The sequence below is a fragment of the Gymnoscopelus braueri genome (genome assembly GCF_963280865.1).
Source record: "Gymnoscopelus braueri genome assembly, chromosome: 5".
Taxonomy (NCBI): domain Eukaryota; kingdom Metazoa; phylum Chordata; class Actinopteri; order Myctophiformes; family Myctophidae; genus Gymnoscopelus; species Gymnoscopelus braueri.
In genome coordinates, this window is record NC_137606.1 from 29,283,006 (window position 1) to 29,310,336 (window position 27,331).

The 27,331-nt window shown below is 41.3% G+C and overlaps 1 protein-coding gene across 1 annotated transcript; it reads left to right on the top strand.

Annotated features, from left to right (window-relative positions):
• Positions 1–8,319: 8,319 nt before the first annotated feature.
• On the top strand, positions 8,320–24,457 carry hnf1ba (HNF1 homeobox Ba; the record flags this gene model as incomplete). The annotated part of the gene is made up of 10 exons (XM_080428341.1): positions 8,320–8,711; positions 11,518–11,717; positions 12,325–12,592; positions 13,190–13,416; positions 18,476–18,621; positions 20,128–20,254; positions 21,333–21,515; positions 22,314–22,408; positions 22,839–22,883; positions 24,437–24,457. 10 exons carry the CDS (start codon positions 8,320–8,322, stop codon positions 24,455–24,457), a joined length of 1,704 nt encoding a protein of 567 aa, XP_080284467.1.
• Between the last annotated feature and the right edge of the window lie 2,874 nt (positions 24,458–27,331).

The following is a 27,331-nucleotide window of genomic DNA, read 5'->3' on the forward strand; positions in this document are numbered from 1 at the left end:
ACTGGTTGGCCGCCTGGAGGAACAGCAGTAGCTTGGTTGCAGCTGGGGACGATGGAGGCTGCAGGGAGTGGACAGCCAGCGGGTCCATTGACCACATGCACGCACGCACGCACGCACGCACGCACGCACGCACGCACGCACGCACGCACGCACGCACGCACGCACGCACGCACGCACGCACGAACGCACTTACACACAGCATGTTTCATGACCACAATGTCGACATCAAGGCCTGTGATGTGTTGTAAAATACACTTTTATATAATTATAATGTAACATAGAATGTGGATCATAATGCAACTCCACAGGTGTTATTCACAAGCTTTGTTTTTGTTTAGGCTGGTTTCTTTCTCATATATGAGATTGTGCCAATCCTGGGACCAATAAACCTATCTGCATTTAGCCTACTTGTAATTAAACAATAAGGCTAGATTTTGAAAAAGTATAGGGACACTGGTCTGGTGCTGCTGTGATGTAGATATGGGTACACAGTCAAATCTAAATAACTAATTAAACTATTGATTATTATATATTTTTTTACAGTAAATCACTTTGAACCTAGCATCCCTATTTTTGGCAAGTCATTCTTATTTGGGGCGGCTATAGTTTAGTGGATAGAGAGGCTGTCTGGTAAGCAGAAGGTCATCGCTTCCGGTCTATGTGCTGAAGTGTTCCTGAGCAAGACAGTTGACCCTTAACGGCTCCCCCCCGAGCGCTCACCGTGACCATCTGAACAGCCATCAGCTGGATGAAGCTGAACCTGAATTTCCCCCAAGGGATTAAAAAGGTCTCCACCTTTCCTTTACCCATATGAATTTCAAAATTGCGACATGTGAGCTTTTTGATCAGCTATACCGCAGTTACAGCCGTATACGGCGAGGTATGGAATAGTAATTAAGTGGTTAAATTAACACTGAGGTTTGACTGTGTAGTCTGGCTCAGCTAGTGCTTGGAGCAGACAGCTCCTGACTGCTGGGAAGGGAAGAGGGGGGGTGGTTGAAGCAAAGGGTCGCACTGCCCCGACGAGCAGGCTGACTCCACATCACAGCGATCCCTCCTGTTGTAGCCTATCTGAGTGTTTGTGGTCCAAAGCATGGGCCTCTGAGACAGCAACTGAGCTTCAGTTGTGTATCCTTTAGTGGTGTTTCATGCCAACTGCTTTGTCCTTGTATGAAAACAACACGTAAGCAAGGAAAGCACAAATAGGAGTCAGTTCGTCATGCAGCTAGCAGTGTAACCTGTAAAAGATCTGACGTGATTCAACAAAAGAAAAGAGGAGGAAAAGGCTCAATCCATAACACACACACACGAGCATACACACACACACACACACACACACACACACACACCTTGTGCAGTCATGAGCGCAAACATGGCCAAGATACTTTCAAGTCCTGGGTCTGGTCCAGGAAAAGCCCCGGACACACACACACACACACACACACACGCACGCACGCACGCACGCACGCACGCACGCACGCACGCACGCACGCACGCACGCACGCACGCACGCACGCACACACACACACACACACACACACACACACACACACACACACACACACACACACACACACACACACACACACACACACACACACACACACACACACACACACACACACACACACACACACACACACACACACACACACACACACACACACACACACACACACACACACACCCTTCTGCAGTGTGTGTTGACAGAGCCAACACTGTGCCTGTCAGATGGGCCCTCAGGGCTATAGACTGGCAACCTAAGCCTCCCTCACTCTCCCAGAGCAGGATCATCCACAGGTCATGTTTAAGAATTGGGAGGAGCAGATGGATGCCAGCATTTTTCATCACTTTCTTCCCTATTCTAGATATCAGATGGTTCATTGTAAAATAAAACTGTTCATTTAACTGTATGAATGTAACATTCATACACTCTCACAGAGTTACAAATGGATGGATTTTACTGTGTACCAATATACTTGTTTTTTTCTTTTATCCTTTATTTCTGGTGTACACCATACCACACACTTCCAGGGAGCGAGAGAAGTGTGTGTGTGTGTGTGTGTGTGTGTGTGTGTGTGTGTGTGTGTGTGTGTGTGTGTGTGTGTGTGTGTGTGTGTGTGTGTGTGTGTGTGTGTGTGTGTGTGTGTGTGTGTGTGTGTGTGTGTGTGTGTGTGTGTGTGTGTGTGTGTACTCTGTCTGTTTGTGTTTGTGTTTGTGTGTGTGTGTGTGTGTGTGTGTGTGTGTGTGTGTGTGTGTGTGTGTGTGTGTGTGTGTGTGTGTGTGTGTGTGTGTGTGTGTGTGTGTGTGTGTGTGTGTGTGTGTGTGTGTGTGTGTGTGTGTGTGTGTCTGTGTGTGTGTGTGTGTGTGTGTGTGTGTGTGTGTGTGTGTGTGTGTGTGTGTGTGTGTGTGTGTGTGTGTGTGTGTGTGTTTGTGTGTGTGTGTGTGTGTGTGTGTGTGTGTGTGTGTGTGTGTGTGTGTGTGTGTGTGTGTGTGTGTGTGTGTGTGTGCTTAATCTTTGTCATTCATGAACAGAGTGATAAAGTGATAGAAATCAAAGCTGCCATTTCCACTAATGAAGAGGAACTGTGATGCAATCAACACTAATTAATCTCCCCATTGATGGATTTATCGCAGATAACCTTATAAAGAAACGTGAAAACACTGATTATCATAAAATAGCCTTAGGAATTGCTTGATGAATGAAGGTTTCAGCTGACCCTCAGGTATTTCACGAGTTGATTTAGGATCTTTGATTTCAATGTTTGTGTTTTTTATATCATTTTTTTTTTACATATATATGTTCTCCCTGGAAAACTGACATTTTGTGATACTTCCTGGTGTGAGGGGAAAAGAACAGTACTGCTTGTCCTAAACCAACATTTTCTTTTTTGATTACACTGACTCACACAGACTCAGACAAAACACCTTTCAATGAGTTGTTTTGTTTGTATTGTTTGTTTATTTTGTATGCTTGTTTGGGGGTCACCTTGTCATCAACTCTTATGGACCTGACTGGGAACATTTTTAGATGCAATGCACGGTGCAGGATAAATGGAATACGGCAGTCAATGAGCAGAGGGAGAACATCTGCAAGGTGATTTGAATGATATACAACGTTTTGACCTCAAAGGTCTCAGGTACATGATGTAGCCTATCTGACGAAGACCTTTAAAGATTGAGATGAACCATTCAAATCACCTTGGGACGTAGGCCTACAGGATGTACCTGACAAAGACCTTTGAGGTCAAAACGTACCATTAAAATCACATTGGGAACGAGAAACTGTTAGAGGCACCGCAGCATGTCAATGCAATCAGTTCAAACTTTGACAAAATAAACTAAATCCAAGGGTTCCGATAACACGTATAGTCTGACAAGTTGCCACTGACTTTGCAGGATAAAGATAAAACAGTATTAACGAATGAAATAACCCTGCAAAAGTCTGTGAGTTACAATGAGAAGGCAATTTTTTTTGCCCATGAGCGGTTGGAGAGTGCAGGATGAGGGTAAGGTCCAGGTTAATAAGGAACGGTTACATGGCTGTTGGTTCGCGAATCTCACGTACACGCCACGCAGCCCTTGCCCTCTGCTAGCCCAAGAAGTTTCCAAACGTTCCGCTCTGTGCTCCAGCCATGATGGAGGGTGTGGGGTGAGGAGCGAGAGGTGGGGAGAGGTCAGTGAAGACACCAATGGCAGCCAAGCGCTCTTGGGTCATCACCTGTACTCACAGTACCTCCCGAACCTCTGGACTCATTTCATTAAGACTACAGAAAACAAGCCTATACTGGCTGGATCCAGCTTCTGAGTGCACTACCCAGCTTAGCCTCCATCTTTTGATGCACTACATGATATATGTAACAAGTGCTGCATACACAATGCATCATTGAGTTATTCACTCTTACATCTCCCCACTGAGGAAACGGGGGAGAAACAATGGGGAAGTTAAATCTTTATCCAAAAATGGCAGACTGACTGTCTCATACTCATAAATTACAGTTGAACGGTAGACGATGTGCATCAGGGCAGCCAAGATCTGTGAATTGGTCATTTTGCTACAGATTAACTCATACTCTGTTCTTTTCTATGTATATATTTTTTTAATAGGCTAAGTATAGACTATACTTATTCCACCTCACCCGAATGTGTTATTTGTATTCCAGAAATTCAGACAGATTCCTGGAGCCACACATGAGATCTGTATGACTGCCCTAGTGTGTGTTACAGTGTTTCAGTGTGACTCAGTGTTTGCTATACCGTGTTTCACTTGAACTCAATATTTTGATGATGAGTCTAATTAAAATCTGCTGGATGAAGAATTGGTGCATAATCATTGACAGTACCCTAACCAGAGGTGTAAAGGTGTAAGTACATTTCCTCAAGTACTGACCTTAAGTACAATTTTGAGGTAGTATTTCCAATTTTCAGTACTTTTACTTCTACTCCACTACATCTCAGAGGCAAATATTATACTTTTACTCCACTACAATTATTTGAAAACTTTAGTTACGAGTTACTTTGTAGAGTTTGATTATTATTACAAAACATACATTACCCACTTCAGCCCTATATACATTTCGGCCATTTGAAAATAGCCAATCTACAAGCTCACAATGCGTCATGATGCGACACATTGTGAGCTTGTAGATCTAGATTTTAATACATTTTATACATTTGAAAACTTGTGAAATGGGATTTTCTGTATAATGAGTACTTTCTACTTTTGCTACTCTTTAAGTACATTTTGATACTAACACGTTTGTACTTTTACAAAAAAAATTGGAGTAGTAAAAAGTAGTACATTTGGAATTCCAGACTTTTACTTGTAACAGAGTATTTCTACAATGCAATGTGAGTACTGTTTCCACCACTGACCCTATAACTCATGAGACCATGTAATGCAGCAGGACTGATGACATGGGGCAGACAGCAGGTGCATGAGGCCTATATGCGGTCTCTTGCCTCCCTCAGATGTCCCCTGTCTGTGTTGCTCAATTTTTCCTGTGTGTCACTAACTCATGTGAGAAGGTGGATCGTCCGTGTTCCATGCCACGCTCCAGTGCACAGCTTGATTTCACAACAGGCATGACGGTCTGCATTCATACACTGTTTTTGCTGCTTGTTATTATTTGTTGTTAATGGTTGACAGATTTAAATGGAAGCATGTGAAAGTGCCACCATATGTGTTCCGACTTTTTTCAGTCCGTATAAGGTTTCTTTTTTAATTACTGAACTGTAATCTAGTTTGACATTATTGATTTTTAAAGTGCATTCTTGAATGTCTGATAAGCCTACCTAACTATTGTGTGTCTTAAATGTGTTTCCTGAAATGTAATCTTCACAATACTTCTGTTCATGGATTCTCGGTTTAATTTCCACCAGAGATCACATCACAGACATAGTTATAACTTATGGGTCCAATTTATCTGCATTGACATCAATAATAACTAACAGGTAATCTTGTGCTTTTATGCAGTATATATATGCCTATAGACTTTGTTTCCATGGTACCACATTACCTCACAGTTTCTCTGATGTAGTTCAATGGGTCAGATAGTTTTAGAAGCCTTAACCTAAAGAGAATTTACAGTATTAAAGTACAATTTGTATTGTCTGAAACGTTTTGGTGGCAGGGCAACAAACAGACCAGTCAGTTTGCTTGTTACGAGCATCCACCCTGATATTTACTCATTCACCTGCAACTGGAGAAGAAGACCAAACTGCAGACAGCGTGTAGACTATCTAACACAGTGTTTCACAGACCCATTTTTATGGGTCACAAGTATCCCTTTATTTTTTTGTTTCCTATTTTTTTTTTTCATTATTATTTCAAAAGATTTTCTAAAATGTTGACAAAAACCTTTTTGGAAAAGAATTTCATAAGTAAATAAAGACAATTCAAAGAAATTCCATGAAAACAGTAAGTGAAAATAGCCCATCTACAAGCCCCACAACGCGGATGCGTTGTGGGGCTTGTGGGTGTGTGGGTGCTATTTTCACCAGTTCATTACATTTCTCTTTTGGGTCTCAAGCTAAAAAGTTTGGTAACCAGTGTCCTAACACACTTCCACTGCATAGGTCATTAACATTACTCACATAACACGATTCAACATTTTACACCAGTTCGAAGTACAAGTAAGGTGTGTATCTGCAGGGAAACTTTATAGGACGGCGGAACATACAACAATAGTGAAGATAAGAAAGTAGATCGATTACATCGGATTATCTGGGAAGTGACACCTAAACACCACACATCGACCAGACACTGGAAAGAAATCTCTACATGAAATAGATCAGCAAATTACCAACAGAGTTCCAGTGGTGTAAAGTAACTAAGTACATTTACTCAAGTACAATTTTGAGGTATTTTTACTTAACTGGAGTATTTCCAATTTTCAGTACTTTTACTTCTACTATAGGCCTACATCTCAGAGGCAAATATTATACTTTTTACTCCACTACAACTATTTGAAAACTTTAGTAGTTAGTTGGATTATAATACATTAACCACTTCAGCCCTATACATTTCGGCCTTTTTAGAATAGCAGATCTACAAGCTCACAATGCCTCGCGATGCGACGCACTGTGAACTTGTAGATCTGCTATTTTTCCAAAGATTTGTATACATTTTATTCATTTGAAAACTTGTGAAACTGGACATTCTGCATAATGAGTAAGTTACTTTCTACTGTACATTTTGATAGCAATACTTTTATACTTTTAATCAAGCACATTTTGAATTGACTTTTGCTTGTAACAGTGTATTTTTACATTGCAGTATTGATACTTTTACTTAAATAAAAAATTTAGAACTTTTTCACTGCAGAGTTCCATAAGTGACACTTGTCTTGCACTAACCCATGTCCATTAGGCTATAGTCTACTAATGATCAGCCACACTTATACTACACTGGAAGGTAGATTAACAGAGACGAGACGATAACCAATATCCTGCTATCCATTGGTTGTCTATCAGTCATGTTATGTAAGCCTATAGGCCTACACCGTTTTGATTGTTTGTCGTTCCATTTTTTTCCCTCTTGTTTTGTTTTAATTCTCATGTTGGCTGAAATATTAGGTGGCAGCTGCTTGTAGGCATAACAGGAATGCTTCAGTCATACCCTATTAATAACAATAATAATAACAATAATAATAACAATAACAATAACAATAACAACAACAACAATAACAATAACAACAACAATAACAATAATAATAATAATAATAATAATAATAATAATAATAATAATAATAATAATAATAATAATAATATAATAATATTATAATAATATTATAATAACAATAACAATCTTGATTAATTGAATAGATAGATAGATAGATAGATAGATAGATAGATAGATAGATAGATAGATAGATAGATAGATAGATAGATAGATAGATAGATAGATAGATAGATAGATATTAATCCCCATACAGAAATTCAGATATCCCATAGCTCATACAGGCATACAGTTAGGTTAGTTAAAAACGAGGAGGGGGGGCACAGGTTAAAAACTGAGAAGACAAATGTAAAAAAAATACGTTATGAATAAGTATAAAAAGCATTAAAAAGGTGTCACTAGACCACTGGATTATACAGGACCACCATGGAAACAGGCTTTTTGTGTTATCCTTTTAGCATCATATAATCGTACCACTGTAGGCTACTATTTGCAAACTGTTAATAAAGTAGGCCTATTCAATCAATCAACAATAACAATATCAACGCAATTATAATAAGAATAATAGTAGAAATATATAAATGCTTCTTGTTCTTGTCATAATAATGGTAGCGAAGGAAATATCCCTCCTCTGTCTTGAAAGTCTTTATGGCATATATACAACAGAGTCCAAAGTCCATGAAAGTTTAGCTGATAAGAGGAGCCAATAAAAGCAACAGGCTGCAGTGTCAACAGCTTGGCCTCAGTCAGAACTCAGAACGGCCTCATTCTGCAGGTATTTGCATAAAGGCCCCATCAGCCGGCCCACTAATTAGCATGTTTTATATCCCCCGCATGCACTCCGAAAGCATCATGGCAAATTATAGCTATCACTCCCCTCGACAGGGAAGTGAATCAACTCCTTCGAGCAGGTGTCAGGAATAGGACATTCTCATAAACACACCGGACAGGAGAGGAAGGATCGAAGGAACCTTTTTTTTAATTTGATTATATACGCTTTCTTTTCATTTTTTTTAAATTTACGTTTTTTATATTTAGGCTTTCTTTTCATTTTTCATTTTTAAATTTACATTTTCTTTTTTTTAGATTTACACTGTCTTTTTTTTAATTTTTGTATACGTCATGAGTTGTGATATTTAATGTTCTTTAAAATGGTATCCAAGTTGACATCGCTGCAACAGGAGCTCCTCAGCGCCCTGTTGGACTCCGGAGTCAGCAAAGACGTTCTGATCCAAGCCCTGGATGATATGGACCCCACTCACCCCAACTTTGGAGTAAAACTGGAGAACTTACAGATGTCTCCGCCGAGCATCAGCAAGATGAACAACGGGAGCGACTCCTCGGACTCCAAGCCGGTGTTCCACACGCTCACCAACGGACACAGTGGTAATAAACAGGGCAAGCTGTCCGGGGACGAGGGCTCCGAGGAGGACGGGGATGACTTCGACACTCCGCCGATCCTGAAGGAGCTGCAGTCGCTCAACACGGAGGAGGCGGCGGAGCAGAGGGCCGAGGTGGACCGTATGTTGGCGTAAGTCCTCCGAACAGCGTTTTGAAGTCAACATTTTTAAAAACAGGAAAACGGTAACAGGATAGCATAGGTGGGCACTAGTAGGGACATCTGGGCACCTCGATGTAAAATTGGCTGTTTTGTCCAAAATATATATATTTGAAAAATGGTCTTAAGTAAAGTAAAGTATACATGATTAGAAAATGCTTAAACATTCGACAATTAAGGTCTAATATTTCTACAATTGCTACAACACCTGTATATCCAGTCATTTTGGGGTATAAACACAGAAGTTGAAGGATACAATTAAGTCTGATAATGATCAGTGCATGTTCACATCATGTATACTTTACTTTACTTAAGACCATTTTTCAAATATTCACATTTTGGACAAAATAGCCAATATTACATCGAGGTGCCCAGATGTCCCTATAGTGCCCACCTATCCTGCCTGTATCCCAGAAAACAAACAAGGTTATTTGATAGTAATAATTATTATCATTATTCAAGCCAGTGTCAGACAATATATTGTTGCTACCCCACACTCTGTAGCCTCTGTATATTTTGAAAATTGACTAAAGTTATGGAAAACATAACATCCATGGAACATGGCCTCATGTTTGTCTATTTACAATTTTGAAAAAACCCGCCAGTAGCCTACTTCGTTTTTACATTCTGGTTAATTATCCACATGGATTATTTCTTTACCGTAGCAAAATATCAACTAAACAAGATCTATTTATTATTAACCTAAAGCTACTCCGCCTCTCACAATGATAAAAAACAGGCAGTGGGATCCGTTACAAGAAGAGAAAGTAAAGACACACAGGCGTGTTTCGTTCAATTTTTCGTATAGTTTTTTCAGCCGTAAGATAGGCCTACCACTAAAATTGTTTATTTAATAATAATAAAATATAATAACAATTATCATAATAATTATCATAATCGTATTCATAATAGTAGTAGTAACACTAGTAATACTAACAATAGGCTCCTAATAATTGTTTATGACAATAATACAGGTAACTATTTATTTGTAATAGCCGTAGTTATAAAGTAGAAACTTACGTTAATCCCCTTTGATTAACTCAAGCCATCAGAAGCCATATCGAAACTATAGGCCTAATCCATTTATTTGTGATGTGCTCTCAAACGCTGTACTGTAGACAAATATTACAGGAGTCAGGACAGGTCTATAACCAGACCGGAAGAAAATCAAAACTAACCCACGTGTAGTTAAGTTATTATTAATTTTATTCTATAAATCATCAACTGAAAGATACACAGTGGCGTGCGATTGGAGTGAATGGAGATCTGGTTATTCATTGTCAAAAGTTATAAACCAACATCTCCCACTTAACCCACAGACTTAGATGTAGGCCTCGGCATTCTCCAAAACAAACAGACGTGTGTAGGTTGGCCATAATTACAGATGTCAGTAAATTTATACCTACTAATCTCTGATTAGGACAAGTGTAAATTCGTCCTCCATCTTTTTTTGATCATACTGTCGCAAGCGTAAGTTTAGAGCATTCGACTGTACTGGATTACACTGCATTTACTAAATAATATGGTAAGTGGTGACTTTTGTTTCAAATACTATTGCATTCTGTTCAAATCAATTAAATTCAATTAATTGACTTCCGTTTTTAGCCAATATGCGTTTATTTTTCGAAATGATTATTATTATTAAATGTTCCGAATTAGACAAATGTTTTCCAGGTCAGCTAAAAAAAACACAGGCCTGCGTGGTGTGGTCTATAGGCTATTGCGGGTGAATACTTTAATTTAATTTTACTTGTTTAACAAGACAATCGAAATTAAAACATATATTTTTAACATGATAAATAGCCAAAAAAGAATGTTTCTGTTTAGGCCTGGGCTGGGCCTACTCAAAATTCCTGATTTATGGGCAATGGAGGATTTTATGGCTTGATCTTATTTCTACAAAATGTCTATCTGGGAGTTATATAATAGTTCGAGGCTATCTTTTGACTTTGTAGTTTCCCATCGACTTACATTTTACCTATAGGCAACATTTGCTGCTATAGTTCGGCTGAGTCTGTCATGGGGAGAAACATGGGAACAAATCTGAACTAATTTCACTGTTTCAGGGACACCACCACCAACACAATGAATCTGCCTTCCAGCTACTGCAACTTAACGACATTAGACAATGTATTTTAGGACCAAACCAAAGTATTTAGGCTACATCCACCACTTCCCGCCGTGGGATGTCGTGCTGCTGCCTGCTGCAATATACACTACAATATACAATTATTAACGCATGTCTGCAAGGTGTCCATTGATTAGGCCAGGGGTCTTCAACGTTTTCAGGCCAAGGACCCCCTAGCTGAGAGAGAGATGAATCTATATTGTATACAATTGTTTCAGATTAAAGTTTATTTTTAACTTAGTCTGCTCTTTTTTCCCTCTACACCTATAGCCTCTTTGCCAAAAATAGCCGATCTACAAGCTCTCAACGCCTCGCGCTGCGAGGCGTTGAGAGCTTGTAGATCTGCTATTTTCGGCTAATGTTCCCCTCAGAACAGGAATTCTAGGGTTCAAGTGGTTAATGTAAAAAGCACTGAATCCTATCACACAAAGATTTGGTGGACCCCCTATAGTAGCTCTGGGGACCCCCTAGGGGTGCCGGACCCCCTGTTGAAGACCCCTGGATTAGGCTACTACAGCCATTTTTACTCTTGAAGCCTACGAACATATTGGGGCTATACTGACACAAATAGCTAATATATACACACGTAACCACATGTAGCTCATAGTTGTGAAATAAATAGTTTGCCCCATATGTTTTATCATAAAACAGTGAGGATCCATGGCGTGCTGCCCGCATGATCAAAGGTTACATGCAGCAGCACAACATCCCACAGAGGGAAGTGGTGGATGTAACGGGGCTCAACCAGTCGCACCTCTCCCAGCACCTCAACAAAGGCACGCCCATGAAAACCACCAAGCGAGCAGCACTCTACACCTGGTATGTCAGGAAACAGCGGGAAATTCTCCAACGTAAGTTAATATTTGAGTTTCTCACAGTTTGGACATGCATGCATGCCAATAACTGTGTGGCATTAGTAGGCCTATACGATCAGAATGCACCACCAAAACCATTTATTCTGGATGTTAATCATACCCATCTGACTGCTGGTTAAAATGTTTACCATTTTGCCTGGCACACTTTGGCATTTCATTATAATTTGATGCCGATTCTAAAAACGCTGTCTAAATCCTGACCTATACGTTTTCTGAAAAATTGTTATTCCAAAAAAGTAATTAATGTTGCTATATACTGTATGTAACAACAACTACACACATGGCTTGAAAGGTATAACAAAGTGTAGGTGTTCCAGGTCTAAATGGGTTCTTAAGAGCCTTATGCAAAATATGCATGCTGCATCGTGTTAGTGTTAGTAGTTCCCTTTGTTTTAATGTGGAATAGGCTAATACAATACATTTTATTTTATATTATATCATATCATATCATTATATTGTGGGGGGATACTGCCATATTGTAATTTTCTTGCCAATTATGCACAGCTTGCTCTACCATTGTCTGCCTTTTTCTCTGTGTTTTCACTGAAAATTAAGTCAAAGGGGATTTCTTCTTAAATTTCAGAGTTCAACCAGATTCAGCAAGGCTCTGTAAGCAATATGACAGACACAGGCAATCAGGATCCAGGGTTCTTTTTCCCAGAGTTCAACCCATCAGGTCAGGGCATGGGGCAGCCTGGTGATGAGGTTGGCAGTGAGCCCTCCTGCAAGAAAATGAGACGTAACCGTTTCAAATGGGGGCCTGCATCCCAGCAAATCCTCTACCAAGCTTATGAAAGGCAAAAGAACCCCAGCAAAGAGGAGAGGGAGGCTTTGGTTGAAGAGTGCAACAGGTAGGTTCATTAGAATTCAACCATGAAGTTGAAATGTACTGTACATCGTCATATTTCCTACAGCTTATTGATGGAATGTACCCAACCAGTGGTAGAAAGTAACTAAGTAGATGTACTCATGTACTCAAGTACTGTAATTAAAGGGATATTTCACTTTCAAAAAAACTTTGGGTCATTTTATCGTCTACTCAGGCTTTTGAGAGCCCCGCAGACCGTTTTTAAGTTGCTTGATTCAGGATTAACTCCATTTGCGTATTAGGAGGGCAGGGTGAGTCACCAGAAGCAAGGACGGGTGTTTTTGATGAATCTAACATGTTAAAAATGGAGTTTGAAGTTATAATGGGTTAGTATAGGAAGGGGGCGTGTCTGACAAAATGAATATCAAATATCTAAATACTGAATCAAGCAACTTAAAAACGGTCTGGGGGGCTCAAAAAATCCTGAGTAGACAATAAAATGACCTATAAAATGCATTATTTATACCTTTACTTAAGTGAGTACTTTTTCCACCACTGTTATGGTGGTGGAATAAACAAATAAAAGATGGCACTTTTCATTTTGCGTTACTGAAACTATCCCTGTCTGCTTCCCGTATAGAGCTGAATGTCTGCAGAGAGGCGTGTCCCCGTCTAAAGCTCACGGCCTCGGCTCTAATCTGGTCACAGAGGTACGAGTCTATAACTGGTTCGCAAACCGACGAAAGGAGGAGGCCTTTAGGCAGAAGTTGGCGATGGATTCCTATACACCGACTCACAGCATCCTCAACCCTCTGCTGCTGTCCCACAGCTCCCCGCATCACCAACTTAGCAGCGCATCACCCCCCAGTAAGATGACAGGTACAGCTTTACATCCTATACCGTGCAGCAGTCTCAAGCATGATGATAAATTGCATGTAGACTTCTGGCATGTGTATACTTATGAATCACAATTGACGTGAACAGATGTTTAAAAAGAAAATACATCTAATCTGACCGTATTAGAATGACTGTAGTAATTGCTAATGCAATTAATGCTAATACAACATTTACATTGTGACTTAACAATTTGAAGTCGATTTTAGAACTTTTTTGTCATAAACAAATAATCACATAAACAGGACGTAAACAACATTTTCAAGTCATTTTGAAAATGAGAGAAACAGTTGATGAGATCAATGGGAGAAGGAGGGGGCAGAGAGAGAGAGAGAGAGAGAGAGAGAGAGAGAGAGAGAGAGAGAGAGAGAGAGAGAGAGAGAGAGAGAGAGAGAGAGAGAGAGAGAGTGTGTGAGAGAGAGTGAGTGAGAGAGAGAGAGAGAGAGCGCACAAGTGATCAATGAGTGAGCTGAGCAAATGCCATTGTTATTCTGATCTTTGAGAACACACTGAGAACAATCAACATTGTACCTGCAATCTCCACTCCAAAGTCAGCATGTAGAAGCATGGCACAAAGAGCAATCCTGTGACAGGCCAGGGTCAGGCCAGGGTCAGGGATGGGGACAGCAGCATCCAAATTACCGCAACCTCACACCATCATTTCCACATTTCCTCCTCCCACATAGGTTGCTAATGACTCCGTTAGGAGAGCTGCCAAAACAAGGAAAAGCTACATTATTGCTCTGACCATTTGACCCTCAGGTGTTTGCATTGAGTGTAATTCAAGTGTTGACCAAGTCTACCTGTTGTATGTGACATAAGACACAAAGCTGATAGGCTTCACAGAGCATTATCCTCTGTGCCATCACTCACTGCACTATAAAACCATGATATGAGAGACTCAATCAAAGCCTATTGTTGTCCTCTCGTGTCAGAACACGAGGTCAGCTTTGAAGAGAAAACAAACCGTTTACCTTGGCATGCTCTTTTACCTCTGGGTAAATTGGTCTCTCGCGTGGATTGTCTGTTTGCTGGAGATTTGTCCTAGAACACCTGACCAGGCATTGACCCCAGGTTGCAAACCCTGTGGGGTCAGCGATAGGCTTGTTGACGAAGGAAGGTGAGGCAGAAGAGAGAGAGGGGTCAGCAGCGGAAGGCACTTTGCTCCTCCTAGGCCTTTAGTCGGCCGCTTACAAGGTGCCCTGCTGGCATCTCGCCAACGCCATCAGCTGTTTTTCAGTGTCAGCCCCTGGTCTGACAATAACATCCCAGCAGGGCATCTCATCGCGTTGCTAGGACACGGCCTGTATTATGCATGGTTAATGGCCAATTAAAATCCTTAGCTACTACATCTCCTAGGCCTTTGATAGGGGGCTCCCCTGACTTCTACCGCCTTGCAGGGGGTCCCATTGTTTATGGTCTATTAGAAGACTGCAGTCACTGTAACCTAGGTTCATTTATCTCCGCTGGACCTAAAGGAGGCCTCCCCCTCACCTTTATGAGCAGCAGTATGGCTGCTAAGGCTTGGTGCAGACCTGGAGCAGCATGAGCTGTCCACTGGAGTATTGGCTCTTTTCTGGCCAGACAGGACTGATGGCCCTTTCCAAGCAGTAACCCCCTTCTTCAACCATCGCCACACCTTCAGTTATATGAGAGAGGTCACTGCTGGGTCAGATCAAAGCAAAAGCCATACTTGGGGAATTTGTATTGATTCTGTTTTGGTTCATTGGGGTGGTTTGGTCACAACTGAATGTAAAGTCAAACAGTGTAGGGCTGTAGGCTATGGTTGTTGGGTATTACGCTCAGAAAGGAAATAAGGAAAACATGGATGGAATACATATTTTTGTTTGGTTTCGTTGGGTAAAGTGTAGCTAATTATTCTACCCTGGAAGATACAGCAAAGTACCACTGAGATGAAAGTAGGTTAGTTAAGCTAAGCTAAAGCTACTTAAATATGTTTTAGAAAATTACATTTACATTTAAAAAAAGCATAATAAAAAAAAAAAAATCTCAGCGTAAAGATATGCATTCAAATCTATGTTGTCAGATCATCAAACTGGAATACAAACAATAAGCAAACACTGACGTGAAAAGGATAATGTGGGGATTTGGTAGCTTTTAGAGTTAAAAACGTTGACATAGAAAGTGACATGCCTTCTGTTCAGTAGCAGGGCCCTATACGTTTTATTTTATAAATACGTATTAATTTAATCCTAAATGTGATGGATATTGCTGAGTTTGATGGAAGGTCATGGTCAAAGTTGAGAAATGTCATAGATTATTATCAGCTATTAAAGTGGTTGGTTAATAATTTTCTTTTGTCAATTAAATCAATTGTATTGGCTTAATTACAGTATTTAACTTCACATTTAAATATCAGCTGGGATTAAAAAAAAGTCATTCATTCTCATGCAAAGATAATTAAAAGAAAAGATAGAAGTATAAAAAGGATATACTTCCAACAAGTATAGTGTAATTTAATTCAGCACGTCAGCAAGTGAAAAACTAGCCGACTCAGATGTTCCAAATCAGGCACACCGGTTGTGATTGGGGGGGTTGGCCGGCCCGTGGGTTGTTTTGCCCTCCGTCACCTCAGGCTAGCTCAAAATCAGGCGGGGAACACACAGAAAAGGCTTAGGTCTGCACTGTCCGCTGGTCCATGTGCCCCAGAGAGGTACAAAGCCTGGGATACGTCCTGCAGAGACGCGGGAGGTCTATCATATGCACTGTCGCTACAATGAGCACTGCCTGGGGATGGGCAGGGAGGCTTTGATATTACATGGGTCACACAGGGAGCCATAGCCTTTCAAACCCACCGCTAGTCCTTGCTGTACCACTCCCCTTCAAAGGTTCTCGCCCTCCCCCTGCTCTTGTTGTGCTGAGTTTGTAACAATACATATTAAAAGCATTGATTTTCCCTTTTCTTTTGATTTCTCTGATCAATCAGTCCTATCAAGAAACAATTGATGGGGACATATCATTTTGAATATCAATGCTCAAGGGTGTATAGCTAAAGGAGAAGTTAGGTTGTATCTTTCCCCTTGGTTGAGGACCTAGGGAGACAATGTCTGCTGTCCCACTGTTTTTTTTTAGTTTTTAAGCTATGTTTCAGACTAGACAGAAGAAGCTCTCTTTACTGACATGGAGGTTCCCTGTAGCTAGAATTACTGCTAAACACAGAGACACAAAGCTAACACGCATAGCATCCTTCTCCCACTGAAAAAGAGGTTGCCCAGCTCCAAGATAACTGCATGTTTATGAGTCCTCTGCCATTGTGTGGCAATGGGGGTCATGAGTCCAATGGAGTGCTTTATTGTTTTGTAGCAGCATTTACTAGACACAATGGAGTGTTGTGGGGTTGCTAGTGTGTTGCTGAAGACTTTAACCACTTAAATCTTCCTTGACTGGTGTCCCTCAGGGGTCTATACTTGGTCCCCTCCTTTCTTTCCCCTCTACACCAAATCTTTTCACCTAAAATAGCTGATCTACAAGCTCACAGTCACATGTCCTGTTGTGATGCATTGTGATTTTGTAGATAGGCTACTTTTTGCGAATGTTTGCCTATTTTTGCCAAATGTTCACCTGACAAGGCTAGGATTGTAAGTGGTTACGTGATGGTCTTCTTAAAATTAGACATAGTGTGGCCCAGTGGCAGCAGACATCCTGAGTTGTACTTTTACGCAGTATTGTATATCATGTGAAATGTATAATTAGTTTTATAGCAGCAACATTTTTACATTATTCGGTAGTGGTTTGGTTCCGCAACTAGACCGTTGACCTCATTTGAAATGGATTCTCTTTGGACATGTCTGCACCACAGTTTGGATATGTACTGCACATTATTCTGTTCAATCCTTGGTCTTTAAACAACAGCAACAAATATTTTTTGTTTTATCATAACCCATCATTGGTCGTGATTGTCCGCTTCCTTCAGGATGAACTACTGCATTTCACTCCTTCAGCTCAAATGGTTGTATGTCTTTATAGGACTGACTGACCATGGCAGCCAGGGCACAGTCTGACATACCTGGGTCAGGGACATAGGGCTTTGGGACAATCTGAGATCTGAGTGCAAACAGTGTCTGTCTCTGCACTGTCACATAAGGACTGTCAGAGCACCTACTGTGGGAGGGACAGATTCCCTGTGTGATGCTGGGACCGTAGGATAAGAATGTGTTTGACATTGCTTGTAATTGTGTAATGTTTACTTTGTTAGTATCAGAGGGGGCCAGCATTGGCAAACAGGTATTTGATAGTGTGTGTGTGTGTGTGTGTGTGTGTGTGTGTGTGTGTGTGTGTGTGTGTGTGTGTGTGTGTGTGTGTGTGTGTGTGTGTGTGTGTGTGTGTGTGTGTGTGTGTGTGTGTGTGTGTGTGTGTGTGTGTGTGTGTGTGTGTGTGTGTGTGTGTACGTGTTTGCATGCATGAGTGCGTGTATGTGTGTGTGTGTGTGTGTGTGTGTGTGTGTGTGTGTGTGTGTGTGTGTGTGTATGTTTGTGTATGTGTGTGGGGGGGGGGCATTCCTTTGGCCTCAGTTGAGAGACAACAAGTTGTCTAGACGTGGGATTAGGTTATGACACTAAAAGACCAATATCCAAGTTTAACTTTTGGTTACACAAATTTCCTGTTTGTGTAACCAAAAAACGTAATCCGTGTCACTATTTCAGCATAGGGCACTCCTTCTCGCGCCAAACTGTCCGGCAGCAGGGCAAAAAGTCTGATGGTTTTCTCAGGGGCTGCTGTTGTGAGTGCGTGTACACAGTGGTATGGCCTTGGCTGAGCTAGGCAGATAGCACCAGAGGAGGGGTCACTATGTTTGTTTGTTCTGCTCCCCCCCCTGTCTGAGGCAAAGAGCAGGTGAGTCTGGTAGGCTGGATTAACCCTGGCACTCATAGTCACAGAGCAAGGCCCAGGCTGCTATCGCTCTGCCCTATTTATACAATAGTTGTCGCAAAAAGCACTGAACACTGAAACTTAACTATACCCCTCTTTCTCTTTCTCTCTCTTTCTTCCTGCCATGCATTACCCTCCTCAGTGCGGTACAGCGGCGAAGTCAGCTCCTCCACGGCCATTAGTCACCTCGGCAGCAACGCCATGGTGACCAGCCAGTCGGTGTTACAGCAGGTGTCTCCGGGCGGATTGGACCACAGCCACAGTCTGCTGTCACCTGACGCCAAGATGGTGAGTGAACACACCTGGGCCCTCTTGGCCTCAGATTAGATAAGGCCTGGCCTGCGTTTTAGCAGACACATACAAAGCAGGCTCCTGGACCTCTACTCCCATAGATCTGTTGGCAAGAGCCAACAATTAGCACATTGTGCTGTTCTGTGTGGAAGGTGGAGACAGGATGTGCACAGCCTTCACCAAAGTGAACCAGGCATGTCCACTGCTCAGCCAATAAACCTGACAAAGAAACATTCTGCTCTTTATTGATTAAAGCGCAAAGAGAAGCCAGCGCTTGTTCTGCCAGGCAAATGACGCCAGTGGCCAGCATTTGATTATGTACGTTCTTTTTTTTTTCTTCAGTGAAGGGAATGAGTTTCTCCCCTCTGTCCTATTTCAATATTTGATCAGTGAAAATGAAACCTGCACATGGCCCCTTGTCTCCACTGGTGCCACAGTGTTTAGTTGTGCCTTTACACATTATACAACTAAACACCTTTGCACCTGTACTCAACCTAAATGAAAATGCCATACTGTAGGCCTACAGTTGCACATTTTTGCATCACATACACAATGGTTAATATTGTGAATGACCTCCCCTTGATAGTTCACAGCACTTCCTCCTTTTCTGCTGGTATGAAGTCAAATTAGCATTGGTCACCGTTGTACGCTGCAGGTCAGAACCAACAGTTTGTTATCTGCAGAAGAGTGTCTGACTGGTCCCTCCTCTCAGGGCTGCTGCCAGCGTAGTCAAATAGACCCAGCCCCAGTGTGGTGGGAGGACCCTGGTCCACATACATACTGTTTTTGTGCACGTTTTGTTCTTTCAACTGTACACATAGGACCGTTTATACTGTAAATGGTGAAGGAACTGCCCGTGATCAACAACGCATGCTGTTGTTTCCTCACACACTCATACACATGTTCCTACACTTGCACAGACACAATAAAATATTCAATGCTCATTTAAAAGGATAAATCAAAACCCATAAACCCACCCACCCACCAACGCTTGCACGCGCGCACACACACACACGCACGCACACGCACACGCACGCGCACGCGCACGCGCACGCGCGCACACACACACACACACACACACACACACACACACACACACACACACACACACACACACACACACACACACACACACACACACACACACACACACACACACACACACACACACACACACACACACACACACATGCTGACATTGTCTTGCATGTTTCTTTCCCTCTACCTTTTGTTCCTTATCAGTATTTGCTTGTGAGCTGCATAAGACACAAAAATATGTTATACAAATGCAACAGAACAAAGTCATCCTTCATCTCTCTGGCCTGTTTCACTCGAGAACATCTGTGCTCAGTTGACTAGAAAAATGACTCTGAATGAATTAATTTACATGGTAGACACTCGAACAGTTACAACTTTGCATGTATCAGCAGCAGTAGTATGACAAATAGTACTGGCACTAAACAACGCTGCAAATATTCAGTATTTCCCTTTTTTCCCCTGCAGATTTCAGTTTCAGGTGGAGGACTTCCTCCTGTGAGCACGCTGACCAACATCCACAGCCACAGCTCCCATCACACACATCAGCAAAACCTCATCATGCCACTTTCAGGAGTAATGGCGATAGCGCAAAGTACGTCTCCCACCCCGACACATCATCAGCCACCCGCTGATACAGTCATTTACTACATCATGCATTCTATGTACCGATGGTCATTGTGCCGATTTTAGATTAAATTCACGCCTTTTATTTCCAGACACTCATTATTCTCTCTCTCTCTCTCTCTCTCTCTCTCTCTCTCTCTCTCTCTCTTTCTCTCTCTCTCTCTCTCTCTCTCTCTCTCTCTCTCTCTCTCTCTCTCTATCTCTCTCTCTCTCTCTCTCTCTCTCTCTCTCTCTCTCTCTCTCTCTCTCTCTCTCTCTCTATCTCCCCCTCTCTCTCTTAATTTTCAACTCAATTCAAAGGCATTTATTGACATGGGAAACATACTTCTACATTGTCAAAGCAAGTTTGAAATAAAAGCAACAATCAAAACAAAGAATTACATATATAGGCTGCTAGAATAAAGGAATGTTTAAACAGAGCTGTGTCACATTGCAACTTTGCAATCAAATATAGTAGGTAGGAAAGTTAAAAACAACTAACTAAGCTAAAATACAAACTGCTTTTGCTGATATATGTATATACATTTAAAGGTAGGGTAAGTGATTTACTTTGGTTAAAATAAGTGTTAAATAGCTCTATATTCTGATAGTACTCGTTGCTATAGAGTGAGTGTTCAGTAAAAGGAGTGTCCATGTCTCTCCAGCTCTTTATTAAACAGAAAATGCATTTTCAGTGCTCTCTCCTGATTGGCTTAAATTTTGTCACCTACCTGAAAATGTACATATATTCTGTTTACTAAAGAGCTGGAGAGACCCCTGTGACCGAACAAACGCTCTGTAGCAATGATTACTAATAGAATATAGTACTTTAACCTTTTAACAAAACAAAAAAAACGAACCAAAAAATATCACTTACCCTACCTTTAACTTAATATAAAAACGAAAAATATCTGCTCTGTTTGTATGTACAGTAGGTCTGTGTACCGAGATCAATACGGTGGGGTGCAGACCCCTCTCTCTCTCTCTCTCTCTCTCTCTCTCTCTCTCTCTCTCTCACAATTTCGTTTCGCTGTCATGCCAACATAGCTCTCGTTTTGTCCCGCTAGGTTTGAACTCATCACAGTCCCAAACAGTGCCGGTGATCAACAGTGTGGCAGGCAGCCTGGCAGCACTTCAGCCTGTGCAGTTCTCCCAGCAGTTACACAGCCCCCACCATCAGAGCCTGATGCAGCACTCTCCCAGCCACATGAGCCAGCAGCCATTCATGACCACTGTCACGCACTCACACAGTCAGTAACACTACTCCTGTCCTCTTAGTGGCATTGATTGATTGATTGATTGAATTATTTATTAGACAGAAATGTAATCAGCACCAGGTACAGTCAGACATTTAGGCTAGGCACAAAAAAGTCCAGGGGACTTGTTTCCATTGTGGTCCTATGTATTCAATTGAATACATTCACAATTCATCATCCATTCATCTGCCTTCGTGAAGGCTGTTATTAACCTTTGCATGAATGATTGTAGAGTTTGCCAATCTTTGATATTAGAACACAGTAACAACATGTTAATTAACCACTTAAACCCTCTATTCTTAGTAAAATGGACCTGCAGTTAGAACTGTACTTGGACCGTTCTTTTCAGTCTAGAGATGTGGTGTAGAGTAGACTCTACACCAAACCTCTACACCAAAAATAGTCGATCTATAAGCTGACGATCGCAACGCAACTTAATTATGATCTCTCGTTACCCAAGATCAGATTTAAGTTAAGCAGGCTATTTTTGAGAATTTCACTTACAATGACATTCCCCAAATAGTGATGCCAGGGTTAATGTGATAAACTCTGAGAGACAATACAAATGGGAATGCATTTGATCAAGGGTCCATTTGGTTCCATTTGTACACTCTTGTGAGTTAAATTAACACTGAGGGTTTTACAGTAAAGCATTAAATGGATTTTGAAATAACGTTTTTCATTTTATTTTACATTAACATATCTGGAGATTAGGACAAACATGACGTTAGTGTTTTAAAGTGGGAAGAACTGCAGCGGAGTCATAACACTTTATATTTCTTTCAATTGCAGTGTACCCTCACAAACAGGAACCTCCACAATATTCCCACCCGTCACGTTTCCCCTCAGCTATGGTGGTCACCGATGCCAACAGCCTCGGCAAACAGGTCAGTGACACCATATAAAACATGACCAAATATGATATGAATATGATTCTACTTCACTTTGTCTCCTGTATGTCACTTACCCCAATAAGTGTCAGTGATTATTCTGGGACATTTGGCTTCAGATGCAGTCACACAAATACACAGTAAAATCATGTTAATTTACCCACATTTTGTAACTCAGACGGTGTACAATTTTGCATTGACTGTGTACTAGCTCTTAACCAAAGCTCTCCTAAGACATTATGTTTAGCATATTATATGCTGATATATGTTACTTTAAAATCATCCTCCCGCCCCTCACCTGTTCTCCCTAAAGAGAAATACCAGCACATGCTAACAGTAGGAGGTGCTAGATGATGCTACAGCAGGGATGTGTGCGTGTGTGTGTGTTATGATTGTGTGTTGACTTATTTTATCCCTGTCACATTAGGATTCTTCAGTAAACAAGATGGTCCAACTTGGGGGTCTCTCCTGGGTAAATACTTTTCTTCACACAGTCACACGTTGTAGTTCAAATGCACTCTTTAAATTCATCAGTATCTCACACAAATCAAATAATTTCAGCCATTCCTGTGCAGGGTGCACTCATGTCTCTAGTTTTCAAGGCTTTAGTTTTTTGTAGTATTGTTGATGCTGGGCTTAGACAGCTCAAATCCTTTTGTTGGTGGAATAGAAATTGATGCTGGGCTTGACCTTAGACAGCTCAAATCCTTCTGTTGGTGGAATAGAAATGCAAACAAATAGACTAGATGGATATATGGATAGTATACTCCTCACAATTCCTATTTCCTTTGAACGGCCCATCCAATCAATCACGTGTGCCCTCAGCCTGAACAACCTCTGATTAACATTGCCTCCTTTCGCTTTCCTCTCGCTGGTGAGAGGGTTACCTCTGCTTGGCTGGGCCTGCATCCACCGTCAGGAAATGAGAGCCAGTGTTAATCAAAGTTCTTGAGGCTTGCATCCTGCTACGTAGCTCTATGCTACAGTGGGGTCACAGAGATGCAATGGGGGTGTTTTTTTTCTTTCTAGCAATTACTGCTCTTCCTCTTTCCTACTTCTCCCTGCTCTTAGTGATCGCTCTAGCCTGAAATGCTGTCCATGGCGCTTTCACACGCTCAATTTCCCACGCTGAGACAGTGGTGCCAAAGCACCGCTACTGATAGACTGATGGGCTGATAGCTGAGAACATGGCATATGCTCTGCCTGGCTATTGATAGACTTATTCCATTTTTGGTTTGGTTTTGATCTGTTGGAAGCTATGCAATAGGTATATCTTGCACTGCAGCATGCATCCTTCCCAGGTGTTAATCAGGAAAAACTTGTGATAGTTTCTACTTTTAAAGCTTCACCCATACGTAAAGCCTGTGACGTTTCAGAAACCCAGGTCATTTCTTATCAGGGCTTTATTTGGATGGGGCGGTGCAGAGAGAGGACTGTGGGTTCTCCACCTGACACAGCCAACATGCTCAAGCTTTATAACACTCTTGTTTGCCAAGAGCCCCCCACCCCAATTCACCTGACCCTGTTTAAAACCCACCTCTACTTAGAGCTTAGTGTCTAATGACTAAAGTCTTAGCAACAGGTCACCTTTATCAGGTAAGACTGTTTGCTGTCCGTAGGGTCACGCCAGGGTCGCCTGCCTCCACCCCACCATAGAAAGGGGGGAAAAATCCACAAACAATCTATTAAAAAAAAGAGAACCATTTGAATGGGAACAAGGCTTTTCAGCGTCAGCAGAAGAGGAATGAGGAATGTATTTAATCAGGTGTGGCACATGAAGGTGCCGGGGCGATATATTTACTTTGTACTGTAGCTGTTTCATTTCTCACTTCACTCTAAGGAAACGTACAGATTCATGTACAATTGCCTATTGGTTCTACTGTATGTTATGTTTTGTGTGACATAGACCTCCTTTGTCTGACATTTGGTTCTCTCTCTCTCTCTCTCTCTCTCTCTCTCTCTCTCTCTCTCTCTCTCTCTCTCTCTCTCTCTCTCTCTCTCTCTCTCTCTCTCCCCCCCATACAGTGTCCTCTTCAAGCTTGGTGAGAGTGTACACCTGACTTCCTTGGTGCCCAGCAACCGGAGCACATTTTTCCACCCTTTCGCTGTGGTAACCGTGGCAACTCTTAGTAACTGGCAACTGCACACTGGACGATGAGTCAGTCAATAAACAAAGAGTGGCGGTGGAGAGCGGTGCAACGAAAAAAGGGAAAAGACACTAATTCACCTGCAGATTTTCATGACAAGGCACCTGGAAATGAGGCTGGATTTCCTCTGCCATTCACAAAAGATCAACAAGGATGTATGATTTTAAACAAGAACACAATCGTTGCAAACAGTATTCCTTATCTAGCTCTTTCAAAAATGTCCACGCATTCAGTACATTAGAGTCATCTTGTTTGTGGCGGTCATTTGTGACATTGCTGAAGAACAAAAAAACAAATGGAGCCGCAAATATGGTCCTTGAACTCTGTGGTATGGAACCGGAGCAAAGGTCCTCTGGGAGGCATACTGTGATTTGATGTGGACACATGAAGGTACACTGAAATCAGTGCAATGATCAGTCTCTGTGAAGACTCTGTGAAGGACTTTTACTGAACATCAAAGTGCCTGGACGAATTAGCAGATTTTGCTTTCAGAGGCCATAAATAGGTATGATCCCCACCACCACCACCACCAGGCTAGTATGTATTTTCAATAGCCATGCACGTAAGCGGAACTGTATGACAATCATAATTACCTTGTCCTGAGGAACCTGTATTGATTTTATAGACATGTAGCTACTTCACCTTCTTATTCTGTTTAAAAGAGTCTTCCATGTTATTTTTTTTCCCATATTCATTTTACTGTGCTAGCATCAGTGCAGGTAATGATAGCCATTTTATATTGTGAAGGATTTCAACATTGTGAGTTATTGTGTATACTGTGATCGAAAGGTTTTGACAATCTTGTAACTTTGAAGGACTATGCAATGTGTGTATAGACTATATAATACCTTGTAGAAATGGATTTTGTACAGTACTCCACACACATGAGAATGGAGATTATTATGCACTCTCAGTGAAGTTACGATTATATAGTTGCTATTGATAAATATGCCTGTAAAATAACACAAATGCTGCATGAGTGACTCAGAAATATGCCAAAGGATGATTGTAACAAGTGCAGTAAAACCCAGGTACAGTCTGTCCAAGGTTTCACTTGTAAAAAAGTGTGCCTGCCATATCTACAAAACAAGCCTGCATTATGGGAGGACTTATTCATATTGTTAATGTGTGTGCCTTCAAATCCAGTCACACAATCCCATTTCCCGGGTTGGATTGGCCCATCCCTTCCATAGAAACCTCTGACTGTTGTTTGCACATGGGTTAAGGTGAATTTCAGGAATGGGACTCACCCTCCTCTTGCGCTCCCACTTTCTGACACAATGTGAAGACATACCAAATAGGACAAATATTGTAATACTCCTCAACATAAATCATTGCAGCAGGACCCCCGGCCGAGAATGAAAATATTGACAAGTATTCACAAACAAAACAGTGATTTTACCCGAGGAATTTGTGAAGGAGAGAGTGGTTGAAAGAGCAGAGTGTTGTGATAGCAGCCACACATAATCAGACTGGATTCCATGGAGGTTGAGAAATGTTGGGGGGGCAAGCAGTGGATGTGGGTCAGAAACCCACGCAAACAGTATTAGACACTTGCAATCCCAGTGTAGGTGGAAAGGTGTGAGATTGGCACCAACCTTGGCATAAAGGATACCTTTTGAAAATTACTATTTTTAATAAGACTAAATAGTCAAGCTTAATTGTCATACTTTACACAAATGAAAGCCAAAATCCCTATAATATGTCACGGCAGATCCAGTCTCCTGTTCAATATTAGGTCATTACATTGTTATTTGTATGTGGTTTGCTTTGCGACTGTTATAGACACACCTACTGCCATCTAATCAGAAGGCACTCACAACGGAAGACATGATTCTCTTTTTTTCTGATAATGTATTATTTTTGTATAAAATTGAAATCAGTGCTAAATCATTATTTATACTTTCTGACAAAATGTTGATATTCAAGTAAAGTTTTGTTTTCCAAAATGACGTGCTTTTGTCAGTATTAATTATTAATTTCAAGAAGTTCAAGAATATCTTTAGCTTATTTTTCTTTTGGTGATGAACTAATTTGTCTTTTTTTGACAGTCAAGACAATGGACAACTTGAGATATCTCTCCTTCAGTACAACTCCCCATATAAAATGTCATAGAAATACAGGTCCATAATAATGCATATTTTACTGAATATAATTTATTCACTCTTTCTTTTATATAGGAATTCTGAACTCAGAACATATTGGATACACTAAATTCTAATTAAACGCACGCACGCACGCACGCACAGTAGTAAGTAACAATGTGCAACGCAATGCACATAACCCTTGAAGCAGTCAGAGAGCTGTGTTAGTAAATCTCTGTTTATGGCCCTCTACAAAGATTTGTGGTATTGCTTAGTGATAACAGGGCAGCTTCTTTGAAGTTTAAAGATCTAAAGTACATGGTCATAGTGCCTACACTAAACAATCACTCTTGCTTTGTTGCAAGTAGGCTACTACAGATCTGTAATCAGGTTAACTGAATCTGCTAAAGATCATTTGGGATTCAAGCACTGCAAATACAATATACATTCTCATTTGACTGTTTTACCACAACAACTAGTTGCAAAGTTCAAGGTATAGGATGTTTTGAGTCAAATTAACATTCTATGAATAATGTATGTGTGTGTGTGTGTGTGTGTGTGTGTGTGTGTGTGTGTGTGTGTGTGTGTGTGTGTGTGTGTGTGTGTGTGTGTGTGTGTGTGTGTGTGTGTGGGTGCGTGTGCGTGTGCGTGTGTGCGCGTGTGCGTGTGTGTGTGTGTGTGTGTGTGTG